The sequence below is a fragment of the Candoia aspera genome, chromosome 3 (assembly GCF_035149785.1).
Source record: "Candoia aspera isolate rCanAsp1 chromosome 3, rCanAsp1.hap2, whole genome shotgun sequence".
NCBI classification, from domain to species: domain Eukaryota; kingdom Metazoa; phylum Chordata; class Lepidosauria; order Squamata; family Boidae; genus Candoia; species Candoia aspera.
Genome location: NC_086155.1, coordinates 120695198 through 120712650, shown reverse-complemented (window position 1 = coordinate 120712650; position 17453 = coordinate 120695198). Strand labels below are relative to the sequence as shown.

The following is a 17453-nucleotide window of genomic DNA, read 5'->3' as shown; positions in this document are numbered from 1 at the left end:
GGGTTGAACTTTGACCCATGTGTGCAACTGTTTAACGTTTTGAGGTGCAGTGAGAGGCAGCCTTCAGACTTGCAAACCAAGCCTTCTCAAGACCAGAGTGTTGTCAGATTGGAAAGCAGCTCTCTGAGAAACAGGCAAATGTTTGTAAATTATCATTTTCAGAAAAATAAATTCTAGCTGTTAAATTACCTGTTCAACGATTACAGCATTTCTCACTGAGGTGCTCTGTTGAAGATGAGATACAAACTGTTTCATTCCGGATATAAACTCATTGTTAGTAGATACCTGTAAAAACATTCAAATCAAGTTATTTTAACTTCAGAAAAAAAAAATCCAACACACAACGTAGAATGGGAATGGGTAGATATCTCCTAAGTAGAAATTACCAATAATTTTCAGACATAGAGGTAAAAATACAGGAGCCTTCTCTGATAAACCGCCCAGGGTCCCTCCGTTGGGGGGTAGATGGGCGGTGATAAAATTTGATAAATAAATAAATAAAAATAATGCTCAGGATTAAAAACATTCTTCTTTAAAAGGATTAAAAAAGAGGACTGGTTAACAAGTCTGGCCATTTAGTTTTTCTCAAACAGCATGAAAAAAACACTCTTTAAACGATCACGTAAAAAAGATGAAAGTATAATGTATAATGTATAAAGTATAATGAACATCATTGGATTGGAACACTTTTGACCTTGCTAACAATGTTAAGTTATACCAGGTTACTGAGAATACTATTTTCAGACTGTCGGATATATTTTAATGTAAAGAACATTATGGTGTGGAGCCATAAAATGGCTCTACTGTTCTTGAATGGCTGTGCTCTCCCAGGAATTGTACATATGTCTTTAATTAGCTAATTGTTTTTAAAGTTTGTATTGTTTGTATGGATGTTTTATATTTTTGGTAGCGTTTATGTTTTAATTGTAAGCCAGCCTAGAGTCATGAATGTGAGATGGGTGGCTATATAGATTGAATAAATAAATAAATAAACAAACCAAAAGCCATTCTGTGTGAATGCCATGATAGAAATTATATTTTCAAATATCAAATTAAAAAGGAAAAAAAGACATTAAAAGAGTATAATGACTGCAAAAATCATGTTTAACATCCATGAATCTATTTAGCATAATTAATGCTACTTGTCAAAATTAGAAATGAGCAGTGTTGAACACTGCAGGGGGAGTATCAAAATAGCACATACAGAGTGTGAGTTGCTCTAAGGGTCCTAGTCATTATCTATGCACATTCAAAGAACCCTTTAGTTTTTTTCTTAATAATGAGGAACCCCCATGTCTTTCTTACATGTCTTTTGTAAAGTCTTCTTACACATCCACTTCTTGACCTCATGATCACCGCATAGCGCCGTATGCTGTAGGTGGTGTTCCTGTCTGGTGCAAGGGCCTGTAAAATCACTTCTATCAGCTTATTATGAGGAAGAGTGTCATAAGCCCCTGTGACATCAGCCTGGAAAAAAATGGATGCAATCTCTTAACATTCAAGTTTCAAATGTTACGCAAAATAAAAGAGGTGACAATAGAAGGATATTCAGTAACAAGTTGATAAATTGTGCAGTTGTCATGGCTTTCAATAACATCAGCATGCATAGTGGACAAAAGCTTACATTTCTCCATTAAAAAACAAGTGACAGAAGGCAACTTTTCATTTAGTTTGGTTTCATGAATTTATGCACACTTTCAGTGACGGATGAAGATTAACTCCCCTGCCCCCAAATCCCTTCATTAATGACCCTTTTTTCAGAAGGGCTGAGGAAAATTAAGAGCTGAGTGGAGAGAGAAGAACTATATGCCCTTATTTTTAATGATCTCTGATTATAACAAAAACTATCTGTCTGTTTATCTGCCTATAAATGCCCTTGTCTTGGAGACGGAGAATGTAAGACTTTCAAACATTTTTGTGGAATTTGTACAAAACAGATATATTTACTAGATGGTGTGGAAAAGTACAGGGCAAATTTTAGGCTGTAGGATCTTTTCTTTTTTCTGGAACTGTGAAGAACAGTTAAAGCTAGTTGTAAATTATCAGCTAAGAAACAAGAATGTAGTCTGCAAAACAAAAATAATCTAGGAAGATTGAATTCTCCTTAGGGATGAAGAGAAGATACGTTCGATTCCACTGCTATCTTGGTGGAAATCCACATATTCTCCAGAGAATGCCCTTAATTCTACACTCCTGAGTAAAGCTAAAGTCATCAAAAAGACCATTTTCCATGTCCAGATCCTAACTGGAACCAATCTGATAGGTCTGAAAGGTGCAGATGTTTATGTATGGGAAACTATTATTAGGTCCCATGTTGACAGAATAGAAGGGAGCCCTTGGAGAATCAACATATTTGGCAAGATGAAAACTATTTTCCAACTATCCAACGTAGGAAGTTCAATATGGCTGCTTTTATCCATAGAATGTTGTCAATCCTTTGTCCAACTGTTACACTGCTTGATGCAGCCTTGTTCTTCTTTGCTAGCTAAGCTTCCTTGTTTGTCTGGACCCTGATCCTGCAGTTGCTCCACGTCATCTGTTGATTCTCTTCAGGTAAGCAGCTCCAGAAGTATTTGTGATGACAGTGCCAAAGCCTGAAGGGTTTGGGAAAGAAGTTCTTTCTGGCCTGCCTTTTTACCTTAACAGGAGCTGAACTTTTCTGGTCAACTCCATTGCTCCAGTGATCAAAAATAAAATATGACATGCTTCCAAGAAATAAGACTGCATCCTTAACCAAAGAAAAAAGCTAAGTTTTATGAAAAAAGGAGGACCATTCACAAAGTGAACAATACAAGAACAGCTGATTTTAACATACCTTCACAAAGTAGAATCGAGGCATTTCAGCATTTGATTCCAAAACCTTTGAAACAAACTTCTTCCATACTGCATAAATACCTTCCTTTCCAAACACAGATGAGCCAAGCAAGGCAGGGTTTTTCATTCGTTCATAATTAAGAACACTAAATATATTTTTAAGTTGTACATTGAAGCGTTGAGCCTAAGAAAAAATTAAAGAAAAACAATAATTTTAGCAACATTGTTTCTCTCATGGCAAAACATAAGAACATATAAACCATTCAATATTAGAAGAGAAGTATAAACTAAATATTAGATGAGAGTATAATCTATTCAATATTGGAACAGAAGGAAAGAGGCTTGAAGGAGCTTCCTTAATGAGTTACTGAAAAGGACATTGGGAGAGGAAAAAATAGTTGCAAAAAATGTAATTAAGGAGCAAGTGTGATGGGTGCGTGTGCATAGACAGTACTGTGGCAAGTACGTGAAGAAGTTGAGGTCTATGCTGAAAGATAGACCACCAGGGTCACAAGAAATCACAACTATGAACCTACTTTCAGTGTTTTCCCAAAGATACAAAGAAAGGAAGATTCCTTATTTTTCAGGGACGTTTATTAATCATTTCCTGCATGAAGAGGTATACAATGATGATATTTGCATATTCTCTACTGAAAGGTGTCTCAGCAGCACCTGGCTAAGCTTGTCCAAGGTTGTAAGCTGAACTGGGCTGGCCTAGTTAGTAGCTGGATAAAAGTCCTCCATGGAATATCAGAGCTGCAGATGAGTCTAGAAAACGGGGGGGAAAAAAGTCTCCCAGAAGGTGACAGTGGCAAACTACTTCTGTATTTTTCCAGAAAGAAAGAAAAAGAAAGATAGATCTGTCCATGAAATCACCAGGAGTTGAGCTTGACTTGAAAGAAACTATACTTTTACTGAAAGATTGTACAGAAATTTAGAAATGATCTAGGGGGAGGTACGAAAGCACTGTTAAGGAGTGGCTTGCTGAAATAATTACATTGTCCAGAGATTGAAGCAAACAAAAGGGAAACACCCCATCAAAATATCTCCATCTTGATTTTGTTTAGTGTAAGATGGGAGAGCAAGAAACTTGATTTAGAGTATTGCAACAGATTGTTACAATACTCTAAATCAGTGTTTCTCAAGGACTGTCTAGTCCTGTTCAAAGACATCTTACCCTTCTACAATTTACTACTGAAACCACCACCAATGTTTTAATCCCTCCTCAGGTTAGTTAGAAACGTATGAAGAAATTCTCACAGCCCAAAATACAGTCCCATGTTTAATTCTGCTATCTCTAGGCTGGACTGCTGCTCTTGGATTATGAAGTAAACATCCCTTAATGTGCAGAGGAAAAAATCAGCTGTACTTACCCAAAACTAATTCTTTCTAACTAGCGCGATCATTTAACAACTTTGTCCCCTGCCCCACCTAGTTTCCTTAAGCCAGACTACTGCTTAGAAAGAGTGATAAATGGATTTAAGCAGGACTTCTGATCACCCATCACAGAGAGCTTACGTTGCACATATTTCTCACAGAAATCCATACCTCTTTGGCTTGTTGCAGTGTGTTCCCTTTGGCTGTGTTCGAACAATCATTTTTCAGAATGACTGTGCCTTTGCAACACTGGACAAGTTGAAAGCACCAGCTGCATCTGTTTACAGCAGTGTTTCTCAACCTTGGCAACTTTAAGATGTGTGGACTTCAACTCCCAGAATTCCCCAGTGAGCTATGCTGGCTGGAGAATTCTGGGAGTTGAAGTCCACACTTCTTAAAGTCCATCATCTTAAAGTTCCCAAGATTGAGAAACACTGCTCTAAAATAAAGTAGAATTTCTGCAACAATAAAATAGGAACCTTTTCAGTGTCTGGCTCCTGGCCTAGCCTATTTTAAAGGCTGACGCCAGAGTTGTTTACAGAACCACTGGAAGTGGACTGGACTGGAAATGGCACAGGAGTTTATAGCCACCATGGACTTGTCCCTGGCCATTACTGGCTGAATTCATACAAGTACCACCATTGCTGGAGTGGCCTCTCCCTGATTCTTCTAAGTTTACAGAAGAGTTCTGGTAGATGAAGTGGGGAGAGAGATACCCATAGTAGCAAATATTGAAGACTGTGAGCATGAGCCCATATTCAAGCCTGCACTATTGCAATAGCATGGCGAGGCATCACCTGCCTTTTCTGTATCTTTGGAATGCTGCCCAGAAGCTCTGTTCAGGGTTCCTCTGGGGATTAGCAACTACCCTGCAGATCTCTGCAACTTTACCAAAAAAAAAAAAAGTTAAGATGACATTACTCATGCTCACTCTGAACTTGATGCCTCGTATTCAGAACCCACTGAGATAGCTAGGATGATGTTCTGCCAGGTTATCTGGGATTCATTTGATCCTACGGATACTGAGGAAGCAGACGTCATTTGCAACATGAGTTCTGCCACATGTGAGCTGAACCCCTGCCATTCCTAACTTAATTGTTCTGCCAGGAAGAGGGCTGGGAGCTGGATTAGGGAGGCTGTGAGTGACTCTTTAAAGGAGGGGTGGTACCACCTGCCTTGAGGGATTCTTGCCAGTCTGGGCCCAGGCCTGGACATTGGGCGGAAACTACTTTGGCAAATTCTGTGGTTGTACTATGATAAAACTTGGATTAGGGGAGTTCAGCCTTCTGGTTCTGTTTTGTTCTTTCAGTGCCTTATGTTATCATTTACCATGGTATTCTCCTGTGCCCCCCATAAGGGTTAGAGATAAAGGGCACAGTTTTATAGTGGTCCTGCTCCTTCTTAAGTGGGCTGTGCTAGTTGATAGCGATGGGGGAAGCTCTGGCTGCTGCTATGGGGTGCTCCCAAGCTTGGTCCTCTTCCGATCCTATTTAATACCTACTTGAAACCACTGGGAGATGCCATCAGGTAGTCTGGGGTAAATGCTGATGACACTGAGTTGTTCATCTCAGCCTTGGGCCAAACAGAAGCAGCACAGGATGTTCTGAACTGGCACCTGGAGGCTCTCAAATACCAGATAGAATGAAAGCGGCTCAGGCTGACTCCCTGCAAGTTGGAATGGCTGTTCGCTCAGAAACCCTCCGGCTTTCTGCAAGTTCCATCTTTGGTTTTAGATGGGATTGTGCTTCCCTGGAAGGAGCAGATCTGTGTTCTGGAAGGTATCTCGAACTTCCTGTTGGAACAACGGGTGGAAGCCACAGCCAGGAGTGTGCTAGCTGCAACTGGTCTTGGAACGAGATGTTCTGGCTGCTGCTGTCATTTCTGGATCATAACCTGTTGGGGGTTGCTGCTCCGTATTTTATTGACTGGGTGTAACAATGTTTTTCTTTGGAACTGTCTTATGGGTTTGTTTTTAATTATTGTAAGCTATTAAGGAGTTATATTTTATTTTATTGTAAACCACCCAGAGTCCCCCTCTTTGGGGGGAGATGGGCGGCAACAGAAGTTTGAAAAATAAATAAATAAATATGGTTGGGCGAGTACAGAACGAGTATAAAATTAATAAATTCTTTACCTTAGGAAAACTAAGGGTGAGCAGAAATAAACATGCCTCTTGGATTTCAGAAAAACACATTTTAATAAATCATATATGAAGTTATAAAGAACCTGAGGGCAAGATGGATGAATGAATGAGGAAAGAAGCCAAAGAGGTGTGAACTTGATTGCATGAAAAGAATAAATAAAGGGAACACAAGGTCACTCAATACAAGTAAAACTGAGTACTCAGATCTCTAAACAGGACAAGAAAAGCCAGGGATTGCCAGGTGAAGCTGACGATCAGTGCAAGGAGCAAGTTGGGCTTGAAGAGAAAACAATGGGAAGGAAACAGTGGGCATGCTCATATCAGTGGCGAAAAGTTAACAAGCTGTCGGCTCCCCAGTGCAATGTTTCAAAAGTAGCATGACTGGGGAGGATGAGAATTTCCATTCAAGACTGAAAAGCACTGCATAAGAAATATTTTGTTACCTTAAAGGAGGGGTGGATGAATTGCATTTGGGTGCCAAAAGTATTTTCAGAAATGCTCTAACCCAGTGTTTCTCAACCTTGGCAACTTTAAGACAGGTGGACTTCAACTCCCAGAATTCTGGGAGTTGAAGTCCACCTGTCTTAAAGTTGCTCTAACCTAACCTTTTTGTTGTCCTATTATTTCAGCTAGCTCACTGTTAACACCCTGGATAGTTGTCAAGATCAAGCGGCTTCACAACGGATTGGAAAGTGTACCCAAGGAATGCTCATCACTGACTCATCACAGAGAAGATTTTGATAGGAATACTGATTTGATTTGCCTCAGATCTGTCTTGCATTTTTGATCATTTTGGGAATAAATAGGGGAAGCAAATTTTTATCATATATATAGACTATATGAAATTGGGAGAGATAAAGAATAACATTCAAAATTATCTTGGAACAGATACTAGGCTGAAATTAAAAGGAAGTAATTCAACAAAAAAAAATTAACTTCAGCCTTTAAGCAAAACAATAAAAGCTAAATGCAAAGTAATGCACAGAGAATATATATGAAAAGGTTGCTTGGATTGTGCTTGATCATAAGTTGGATGTAAATCAGCAATGTGAGGATTCTGCTGCAAAATAAAATGAAAAAAATGACTGCAATTGTAAGCTATATTAATATAAGCATACTTTCCAAATGAAGAGAAGTAATAGTTTGATTATTCCATACTAATGAGATCCCAACTGGAACACCGTGTTTAATTCTGGATACTACATTTTGAAGATGTAAACAAATTGGAACAGGTTTAGAGTAGAGAAAGGACAATGATCAAAGTACAAAACATACATCTCAGATGGCTTTCCCCCAAATGCATGAATTTGGTTGATGTAATATTGAATTATTTTAATAAATTAATGACCTTTTTGCCTCTGCTTTTTCTGTAGAATGTTTCTGCTCCTACCACACTATTCAGCTTGACCACAGGCCTCAACCCATTTGGTTTGGGAATGAATCGGAGTTTTGATGCCAGGGGGACACACTTTCTCTGTTGCAAAACTTCAATCTCTTCCTTTAATAAAGGACAAAGCTGCACTTTGGCCAGATGGCTCCTAAAAATGGAAGTTGGTAGTACTTTAAAATGCAATACACGGTAGATTGTCATTTACTTATGAGATTTAGAGGCCACCCAACTTCAAAGAGACTCTAAGCGGCTTACAGTAAAAATAGGACACATAAGAAAATAATAGAAATCTCTCCTTAAATGACATCTAAATTGCCACTTTATTTTCAGGTACAACATGATGGCATAACGCTCTAACTTCTAACTACTACGCTGTCGTCCAATAAAAAGTTTCAGCAAGTGGCACCATCTGGTCAACCTCATCTGGGCTTAGAATGCAGGCAGTGCCAGGCCTGGTTAGTACTTGGATGAGAGACATTCAGGGACCATCCGGGCAACAGGCTTGACTGGAAAGGCAAAACAAATCAACCCAGAAGGAGGAAACGGCAGAGGGCTGCCAAGAAAACTAAGTCGACATGTCTATAATCATCTGTAGTCAAGTTCTGACCTGAAGGCAACTTCACATTTACATCCCACAAGAAACATGAATCCAACTCCACAAAAATGCATGAAACTAGTCATACAGCTCTGGAAATCAATCCTGCCCCCACATCTTCACATTACCAACATGTGCTCAGATTTAGTCTTCCACCTGCTTGGGTGCTTTAGATGACATCAGATGTAAAGAGTTAAGGGAGGGTGGCTCAGGCTCTGAAAAACACCCCAAACCAACAACTGTGCTCCATTCAAGGTGAAATGAAGACCTAGCCTTGGACAGAGCTCTTCTGCCCATGCAGGGACATATGAGGACTGCTGGATCTCTACAGAAAGTCAGTCTGTGCAGTGCAAAGCAGGGCCTCCTATTTTCTGCCTCGCCCAGCACAGGCACCTTTAGCAGCCCAGCATCTTCCCACCCCGAGGAAAGCATGGAGCAACTGCAGCATAGCCACCCTTAAGGATTTACAAATAGATGGACTAGCCGGCCTAGTTTAGGTCTGCAGGGCCAAATCCCCCTCCCCTACTATAAAGGGAACCTGTATCTTTCTTTGCACTTCTGAGCTACTGGTTTTCTAATACCTGATTCCAATGCTCTGCAATTTGCTCCAAACAGCCTTTCGGAAGAAAAAAAGTAAATTTTTTTGAAATGTTGTCTCTGTGATATAGAAGAAACATCGGAGGAGCTCTGAAACATAGCAGTCCGTCAGCCAGTATAGGAATTTAGACATCAGCTCTTCCCGAAAGCGATGTTCAGAGGCAGGAACGAAATGGCCACTTTCTAGAAGCAGAATTCAGGTTTAGTGACAATCGATAAGATTTCAGTTCTTGCAAGAGGCATCTATTCAAGTCATTCCCACAACCAAGATAAAGGTTTGTTATCTTACAAGGTATGAATTATTACAGAGATAAAACTATGCAAACCATAAGTAATGGCTGTGAAATTTCTAATGCAAATGCGTTTACAGTTTAACAATGCTGCATTATAAAACAAAGAAGCGATTGCAAGTACAGTTCTCGCCAATGCATGCACTAAATCTTATAGAAGGAATGTCAACTTCTTCTGCCTAAGAGGTCAGGATCTGAAGAATCTGCCTTCCCAAACAAGCAGGCAGGCTAATAAAATGCCTCCAAGTAATAATTCCCTGTGCTCTTATTTACAAAGCCAATTTTCATGTATAATTAAGAATGTCAAAATGCCATCTTAAGATACCTTTAGGAAATGCTTTTATTTTTGAAAATATCACTGTTAATACCTTTGGTAAGACGAAGCCAAGCACAATCACTGACCCGCATTTTCCACGTCAACTCCTCCAAAGAAAACATGGCAAACTTCCCCAGGGAGATAAACTTCTTCACATTTTTGTAGAAGCGACACTTGTTGTGGTTTGAACCCCAAAGCGCAGGAGGCACCACTCTCTCTAAGCATTCCCTCACAAAAGTATATACTTGCCAGTGACTGCTATACTGCCTCAGCAGTGCCATGAAGTGAGAACTGGGGGAATCTTGGAACTGTTCTTTAGCTTCTTTTTTAAATAATTCAGTTCTTTCAGAGCTTCTGCTTGACGTGCCTGTTTCTGAAAATGGATTCATGCCATCTGATCTGCTTGCGATGCAACCTTCTACTGCATTAACCTGCTGTGTCCTTGATGAAATTCGCCCTGCTTGGTGGCCCTTTTGTTTGAAAGTCTGCTCTCCTATGCCTATTTTGTCTGATTCAGGAACTGAAATGGGACAATTCTTTTTTAATATTACTTGATAAGGACATCTTGCATGGTTCTGTAACAGTTCTTGGAACACATTTCTCATCTGCCAGTAGCGTTTCGGAAACCTCTTCTTTTTCTTAGGACTGCTTTGAGTGCTAGAACTGCCAGGCTGCTTCAGAATCTTACTGCTGAAGAATATTTTTTCTACTAAGTGCCGTCCTCCTGCTGGATGGCCCTTCAAGTGATTTAATACAAATGATTTAGGTAAACACTCTTTCAAATGCTGGCAGGAATACAAGAGAGAATGTCTCTCAATATGTGTGACTGGAATGCTATTGTAAGACTTCCTGACAGATTTAGATGTGCAGGCTTCAAGGTCTTTTTCTGGTAAGGGATTTTTTGCAGGCCCCAGCTGCACAGAACTAACATCAGAGATTCTAGTTACCAGCTTTGGCAGCCTTGCATTGCATGTCGATTGTAGACTGGATTCACAAGGTATTTTACTTTCTTGCTTTTCATGCATCAAAACCCCTTGATTGTCAATAGATGCACTAGGTACCCCAGACATTTGTGCTCCACTATTCTGAGGAACAGACTTCACAAGAGTTAATCTTTCTGAACGCAATTGTATACATCCACTAGAAGCATCGTTGCTACCACAATCTAAAATCAACTGATTGCGGCTTTTTATAGAAACTGGGTTTGTGTCTTTTTTTAGATCCTCCTCCTTTATCATGATTTTTATTTTCTTGGCACTAATATTACACTGGCCTGTCCCCTTCCTTTTTAAAAATTGTGTTCTTAATGATGGGCAAAGAGAGGTTATTTGTTGCTTTTTTATGTAGTCACCAGTTCCCATAATTTGCTTATTCTTTGTAGGGTTTCGCCCAGAAGCTCTTTGAGCTACTAAAGATAGCTGATCGCTGTATTGTCGTGTTTCATTCCATCTCTGCCTTTCAGAATTCCATTTCTTCCACTTCGTTTTTCTTGGGTACTGCCTACAGGTCTGAAACCTTTTATGGAGATAAGTTGTTAAGACACAAGGTGAAGACCCAGGAATCCTCTGTCTAAGAAACTTTGGAGGAGGTGTTGCATTTCTTAAAGCAAGTTCATAGATGGGCTGTCCACAGATTTGATAACAGCAGCTGGGAGGCACAAGTATAAAGAGAGCACAGTGCTCTAATATGTACATCATGACATCATCCCCAACTCTGTTTAGAATTATCTCCCAGAGCACACTCTGTCGAATGGTTTCTGTTGTATTATTAGGCTGGTAGCTACAAATATTTGGCATACAGGGCAACTGGTAATTACTTTCATTCAACAGGGTATAACCAAATGCCAACACATTCTTTTTCTTCTTTTCGCAAATTCTCCGAATAACTCTTGCAAAAACATCATTTTGACTGGAAACCTGCAAAACAGCAAAAAAGTACCATATTTTTAGCAGAATTTTGGATAAAGCACAAATGGTATTATATAGAACTGAATAGAAATGTAAGGGAAAAAATCCTACTTTATTCAACATACCAATAGATAGCTATGTTCATATGTTGAAAAAATAGATACTTCCACCAAACACCTCAGTGAAAATGTTACTTGATACTTCCTAATGCCTGCTTATACAACATCTTTCACTTAAACCAGGAAGCAAGATCTCAGATAAACAAGACTTCCTTTAGAGCTGGGGGCTGGTATGGCAATCTTGAACTGAACACCAGAAAAGGGAAATAGATAATCTGTACAGCACCTTCCAGCAAAATGGATACCCTCTCAACTTTATCAAAAAGTGCCTCACCACCCAACCCACTACAACCCAACCAACAGAAGCTATGAAAAGGATAACACTGCCATACATCAGAAATATCTCAGAAACCACCAACGGACTGTTACAACCGCATGGCATCACTGTAGCACACAAACCAACTAAAGCCCTCCAAAACATCTTAAGGAAACCAAAAGATCCAGTAGCCCAAGAAGAAAAAAACAGGAATTATCTACGACATACAGTGTAAAGACTGTGGCAGCCACTATGTGGGACAGACAGGCAGAAGACTAGCAGAGCACATCCATGAACACCAACTAGCAGCCAGAAGACATAAAAACTCCTTAATCTCACAACACATGGACAGACTCAACCATAATTTTCCACTGGGAAACTGTGAACATCCTAGACCAAGCTAAATCCCAAAACACCAGGGAATTGCTGGAAGCTTGGCATTCAGACAAACCAGCTATCAATAGACACATAGAGGTAAACTCCATTTACACACCATTCAAAAGAGACAAAAAGATAAGAAGGAAACAAAAAGATCAGAACACATCCTTTCCAGCAGCCTACACCCAGATAAACAGGGATCAACACCAGACAAACCATCAAGCAGAAAACAATACCCTAATCAAGGAACCACCAAGGAGGAAACCACACCCCCACCAAAGCTGGCAGGGCAAGCTACTGCATATAAACTGGGGAGCAAACCCCACACTCACTTGCACTGATGATGTTACCTAGTCGGGTAATGAAATGTCTGCAACAAACGACCAAAGCTCAGAGGGCACCAAGGACTCCACAGTCTTGAATCCTACTGACATACATTGAAATCTGTGGTTCTTCTGGTAGCAAACAAAAAAAGGGCAAGAGCTCCTTAAAATCATGCCTAATCACTATAACTGTATCTAAAGCTTAATAAAATCTCAGAAAAGTGGCTCATTTGTACTAACCGACATGTGGGATTACAATACTTGCACAGATTTGTACCCATAGAAAAATAGGTAAATTACAGGAGGCTCATTTTACAAGAATGAAAAAGTGCAGGGGTATCCTCACGCTGTATACTGTCTTGCTTCCTCCTGAAAGGCTTAGGACCTCAGATGCATCCAGAGACATTCTTAACAAGTAAAGGTGGTGAGCAAAGAAAGACTAGCATTTACAATGACTCCCAATCACCAACTCTCCCAAGAAGAAAAAGGGAAATGCCTCTGCTGCTGATTGATGAGAGGAAAGGCATTGGAGAACCAGGGGAGGGCTGGAGGTGACCAAAGGAAACTAAGAAAGAAATAGGGATGACCCAGAGACAAGAGCCCAGTTGAGGTTGAAAAGGCAGAGCAAAAAAAAAAAAAAAAAGGCAATCGAAAATATTGGGGAAGCCTGCCCTGCAGAAATAGAAAATATGTGTTGCTTACGGAGCATTTAAAAGAACTTCAATAATTATTTCAAACACAGAAAAAAAATGATAGGACTGTACACAGATACAGCTACTAGACTGAAATGGCTGTTTAATTAGCTAGCCACACACACTACACCACCATCGCAAACGCCCCCATGGGTCCCAAAGCCCACCATTTAGCCTTCGGTAAGTTCACGACGCCACAGAGCTGCATTGTTTTAAGAGTGCAACCTACAATAGGCAGATCGAGGAAGCTCACCTCAAGCAGCGGGGAGGGGCTGGAAGAGCAAACGAGTAACCGTAACACGCGCATTATGAATTTTTCGAGGGAAACGCTTCCGGATTTTCTGCATCAAGAACTAACGTAAGTTGGCCGGCCCTTGGGACCCAGAGTAAAAGGCAAACCCGCTCACCTACCTGCTGAAAGACGAAATGAGCAGGGACAGCCTTGCACGCAGCCAGCCGCCCCACGAGGCACTGGGCTACCAGGTTACAGTAGTTGCGGGGATCCCCATCCTGCACGAGAGGCTCTGGTTGCTCCTCTCCAAGAGTTCGCATCTGGAGGCGCCGCACAAAGGCTTCCAGCGGCAAGACTTCAGCGTAAAAGCTGCGCAGCAGCTCTCGCACAGCTCTCCAGCGCCGGGATCGCTCCATGAAGGAGGCAAGAGAAAGCTGCACGCAGAGGCTCGGAGACCGAGTGCTCGGTTTTCCCCGCGGCACAGTCTTATAGCCCCGCCCAGTAAAACCCGACTCGCGCCCCTTGTTGGCTCTTAAAGGTGTCAGAAGCCACGCCCTCAAAGCCAGCCAAGGGAAAGCTTCCCTTGCTGCTGCTGCTGTTCGCCCAGTGCTGCTTTGTTTGTGTGCAGCCATGACGTGGGGTTGGGCTGAGTGTGTGGTGTTGATTCTGAACGCCACTATTTGAGAGTTGCGGCAGCGTGCAATGTAAGATGACCGAAAACCTACGGCAGACAGGATTATAGGAACTGGTCCGCAGGCACCAAACTGCGGGAGGTGTCCTGTGTATATGCTCAGTAGGATTTAAAGGCGAGTGGACACACAGAAGATCGGGGTGTAGATGTACCACATACAGAATTTATCTCATGGACGCGCAAAGCAGGAGTAGATAAGGTGGGACGGCTGAGGCTGGTAATAGGTCATTCTCGGCGAGGTTCCAAGTATGTTCAAAGCGGCCGGAAGGACGAGATTAGCTGATTGGCTGAGCACGTGCCGAACATGACCTACTAGCAGGTACGTGGCAAAATTGCTGTCTAAAATCCCGATATTCATTGGCTGTCGCAGAGAAGGGAAAGCTAGTGGAGGATACACAGTGATTCAAGACAAAGCAAAATAAATAGTACCACGCTTCGTATTTACCGAAACGAGGGACCCAAAGTCCAGCGGGTTTTTATCTGGGAATCCAGTGTGAGGAGTCCAGGCACTTAATTGTACTTCTCCGGGACTTGGGGGAAATATTGAGTGAATCGGAGATTGCATTGTATTTTCTGGTTATTTAGAACAATCCTTTGGCTAGTTCCTAGATAGGTAAGTTTCAACCAGATTTAACTGGCTATAAAACACAGGTACTGTACATTCAAAACATCAGATCTCACTCAGCTCTTTTGCACTTGTGACCTAGCTGGATGGCAGCTTTCATTGACTTCAAGGAAGTATGACTCTTCACAGAACTTCCAACACCAAGGGATACTTTGCCCGTCCTTCCTTGGTTTTTCTCCCACTGCTCTTTAAGCAGTGACTTGGCAGGCTGAAGTAGCTTTCCGTGCCTTTTTACCAAAGAAAACTCATCTGCTGTGTAGAAGCCCTCTTCTTCCTTCTTGAGAGCTAGAATCATTATTCTTGAATAACTGATTATAAAGTTATTCACATCTTAGTTGATAGATTGAAAATAATTTTGCAAGAATTTATTCATGAAGATATTGTGGGTTTTTAACCTGAAAGTTTAAAGACAGTGTCAGAAATGTGCTGGATATTCTAGAATATTTGGAACAGCCTAATGAGAAACAAGCTGCATTGATTTTTTTAGATGCAGGGAAAGCTTTTGACAATTTGAACTGGACTTTCTTATTTCAAGTTTTGGATGGTATGAATTTTGGAGAGAATTTTATAAAATGGGTAAAATGGATTAATACTTCACAGAAAGCACAAATTATTGTTTATGGAGATTTAACAAAAACCATGTGAGATACAAAAAGGAAGAAGACAGAGCTGCCCACTGTCTCCTCTTCTGTTTGTTTTGGTCCTTGCAACATTGAATAGTGACATAAGACAGGATGAGAGGATTGGGGGTGTAAAAATTTAAAGAGACTTAGAAGTTAAGAGCTTTTGCAGATGATTTAGTGCTGGTTTTGGAAGATCCTTTAAAGGGAATTGAAATGTTAATGGGAAAACTAAAATAATTTGGTGCATTAGCAGGTATGAAGATTAACAAAAGACCAAAAAAACCCCGAAGATACAAGATCAAACAATTTATGAATAAAACAGGTTTTAAGACTGAGAAGGTAAAATACTTGGGTATTAATATGACAAATATGAATTGTATGTTATTTCAAAATAATTATGTTAAGACATGGAATGAAGTTAAAGAAGATATGTTAACATGGGAGAAAACATAACTGTCATTGTTGGGGAGAATTTCTATGATTAAGATTAATGTTTTGCCCAGAATGCTATTTTTGTTTCAGACAACATCTGTTTTGACAACTGATGGCAGAAAGATATATCTAAATTTGTGTGGCGGGGAAGAAACTACAAGTTAAATAAAAGGTGTTACAAGATGTAAAAGAAAGAGGGTTGGGGTTACCTGATTTGAAATTATACTGTATTTTGCAGCTTGCTGTTTAGTTTGGATGAAAGGTGGATGTTGCTGAGAAACAGAAGGCTTTTGGAGCTAGGACATGACCTGAGATTTGGGTGACATAGATATTTATGGCACGATAAAGCTGAAGTTATTATAGATTTTAAAAAAACTTTTATGTTAGACGTGCCATACAGAGAATATGGAACAGATATAAACCTAGGTTGTGCCCAAAAATATCTTTGTGGCTCTCAGCACAAGAAACGTTTCATAGAAGACAAATGATAAGTGAACACAAATGGTTAAGTTATTGTGATATATTAGAATTTTGTCAAGGAAAATGCAAAATAAAATCAAGAGAAGATCTGATGACAGAAGGATACACTTGTCAATGGTTTTATGTGCAATTCCTAGAAAGATTTAAAGTAGATAAAAGAACTTTTGGTTTTGAGCATTGTAAGACTGAATTTGAAATAGAACTGTGCACAAATGATGAACATGTTAAATGTATAAACTTCTATTGAAATTTGAAGAACAAGTGAAAGAATGTATGATAAAAGGGGCTCAAAATTTTGGTTACAATATACAAATGGAACAGTGGGAGAATATGTGGTTGAAAGGATTGAAATTTACATTATGTTATAATCTTAAAGAGAATTTTTATCAAACGATGTATTGCTGGTATATGTCATCAAAGAAATTGTCTAGAACGTATAAAGGTACTTCAAATTTATGTTGGAAATGTAAACAAGAGAGGACATTTTACCATGCTTGGTGGACGTGCAAAAAAGCTAGAAAATTTTGGACTCAATTACATATATTCAGAAGATTTTAAGGATTAATATACAATTGAAACCAGAGGCTTTTCTTTTGGGTCTGATTGATAAACAGTTGGGAAAAGGTCATGGAACTTTGTTTTTATACATAACTGCAGCAAGATTATAAGCACAAAAGTGGAAAGATTTGACATTACCCATAATGGGGGAATGGATGGGGAAGATGATGGAACTTTCCGAGATGGTCAAATTGTCAGCTTTGATCAGAGAAAAGACATTAGCTAAGTTTAATGTTGACTGGAAACCCCTTATAGACTTTTTGCGTGAAACAGAAAAAAATGAAATTATGATATATGGTTTTGATTAGAAAAAAATAATTATGGAAAAAATGAAAGTCATGCTGTAACCATAGAGTATGAGGTTAATTTACATCTATACCTAAAACTGTGGTAAAAAAACCTGGAAGCTACTTCTTTATATTTTTGTTCTTTTTCTTCTGTACTTTTGGCTTTGTCCTTTTCTTCTCTTTTCTTTATTCTAAATATTAGTTGTTAGTTTTTATCTTTCTTTTTAAAACTTTTTAATAAAGTTGTATACAGTATATAGAAAAAGAGAATTAGTAGGTGGTGGGACCTATATTTCTGCTTCTTGATCATCAGGCTACCCCAATACTA

General features: G+C 39.8%; 1 protein-coding gene across 1 annotated transcript in view; it reads right to left on the bottom strand.

The window, feature by feature from the left end:
* The window catches only part of TERT (telomerase reverse transcriptase), a 29694-nt gene extending 15839 nt beyond the window's left edge, over positions 1-13855 (bottom strand). Inside the window, exons 1-7 of the mRNA XM_063298733.1 lie at positions 13609-13855; positions 9575-11438; positions 8901-9099; positions 7683-7872; positions 2816-2998; positions 1306-1467; positions 190-285 (exon numbers count right to left, since the gene is read on the bottom strand). Of these exons, the coding sequence (XP_063154803.1) occupies positions 190-285; positions 1306-1467; positions 2816-2998; positions 7683-7872; positions 8901-9099; positions 9575-11438; positions 13609-13845 (2931 nt within the window). The 5' untranslated portion in view covers positions 13846-13855. The remainder of the gene's footprint in view (positions 1-189; positions 286-1305; positions 1468-2815; positions 2999-7682; positions 7873-8900; positions 9100-9574; positions 11439-13608) is intronic.
* Between the last annotated feature and the right edge of the window lie 3598 nt (positions 13856-17453).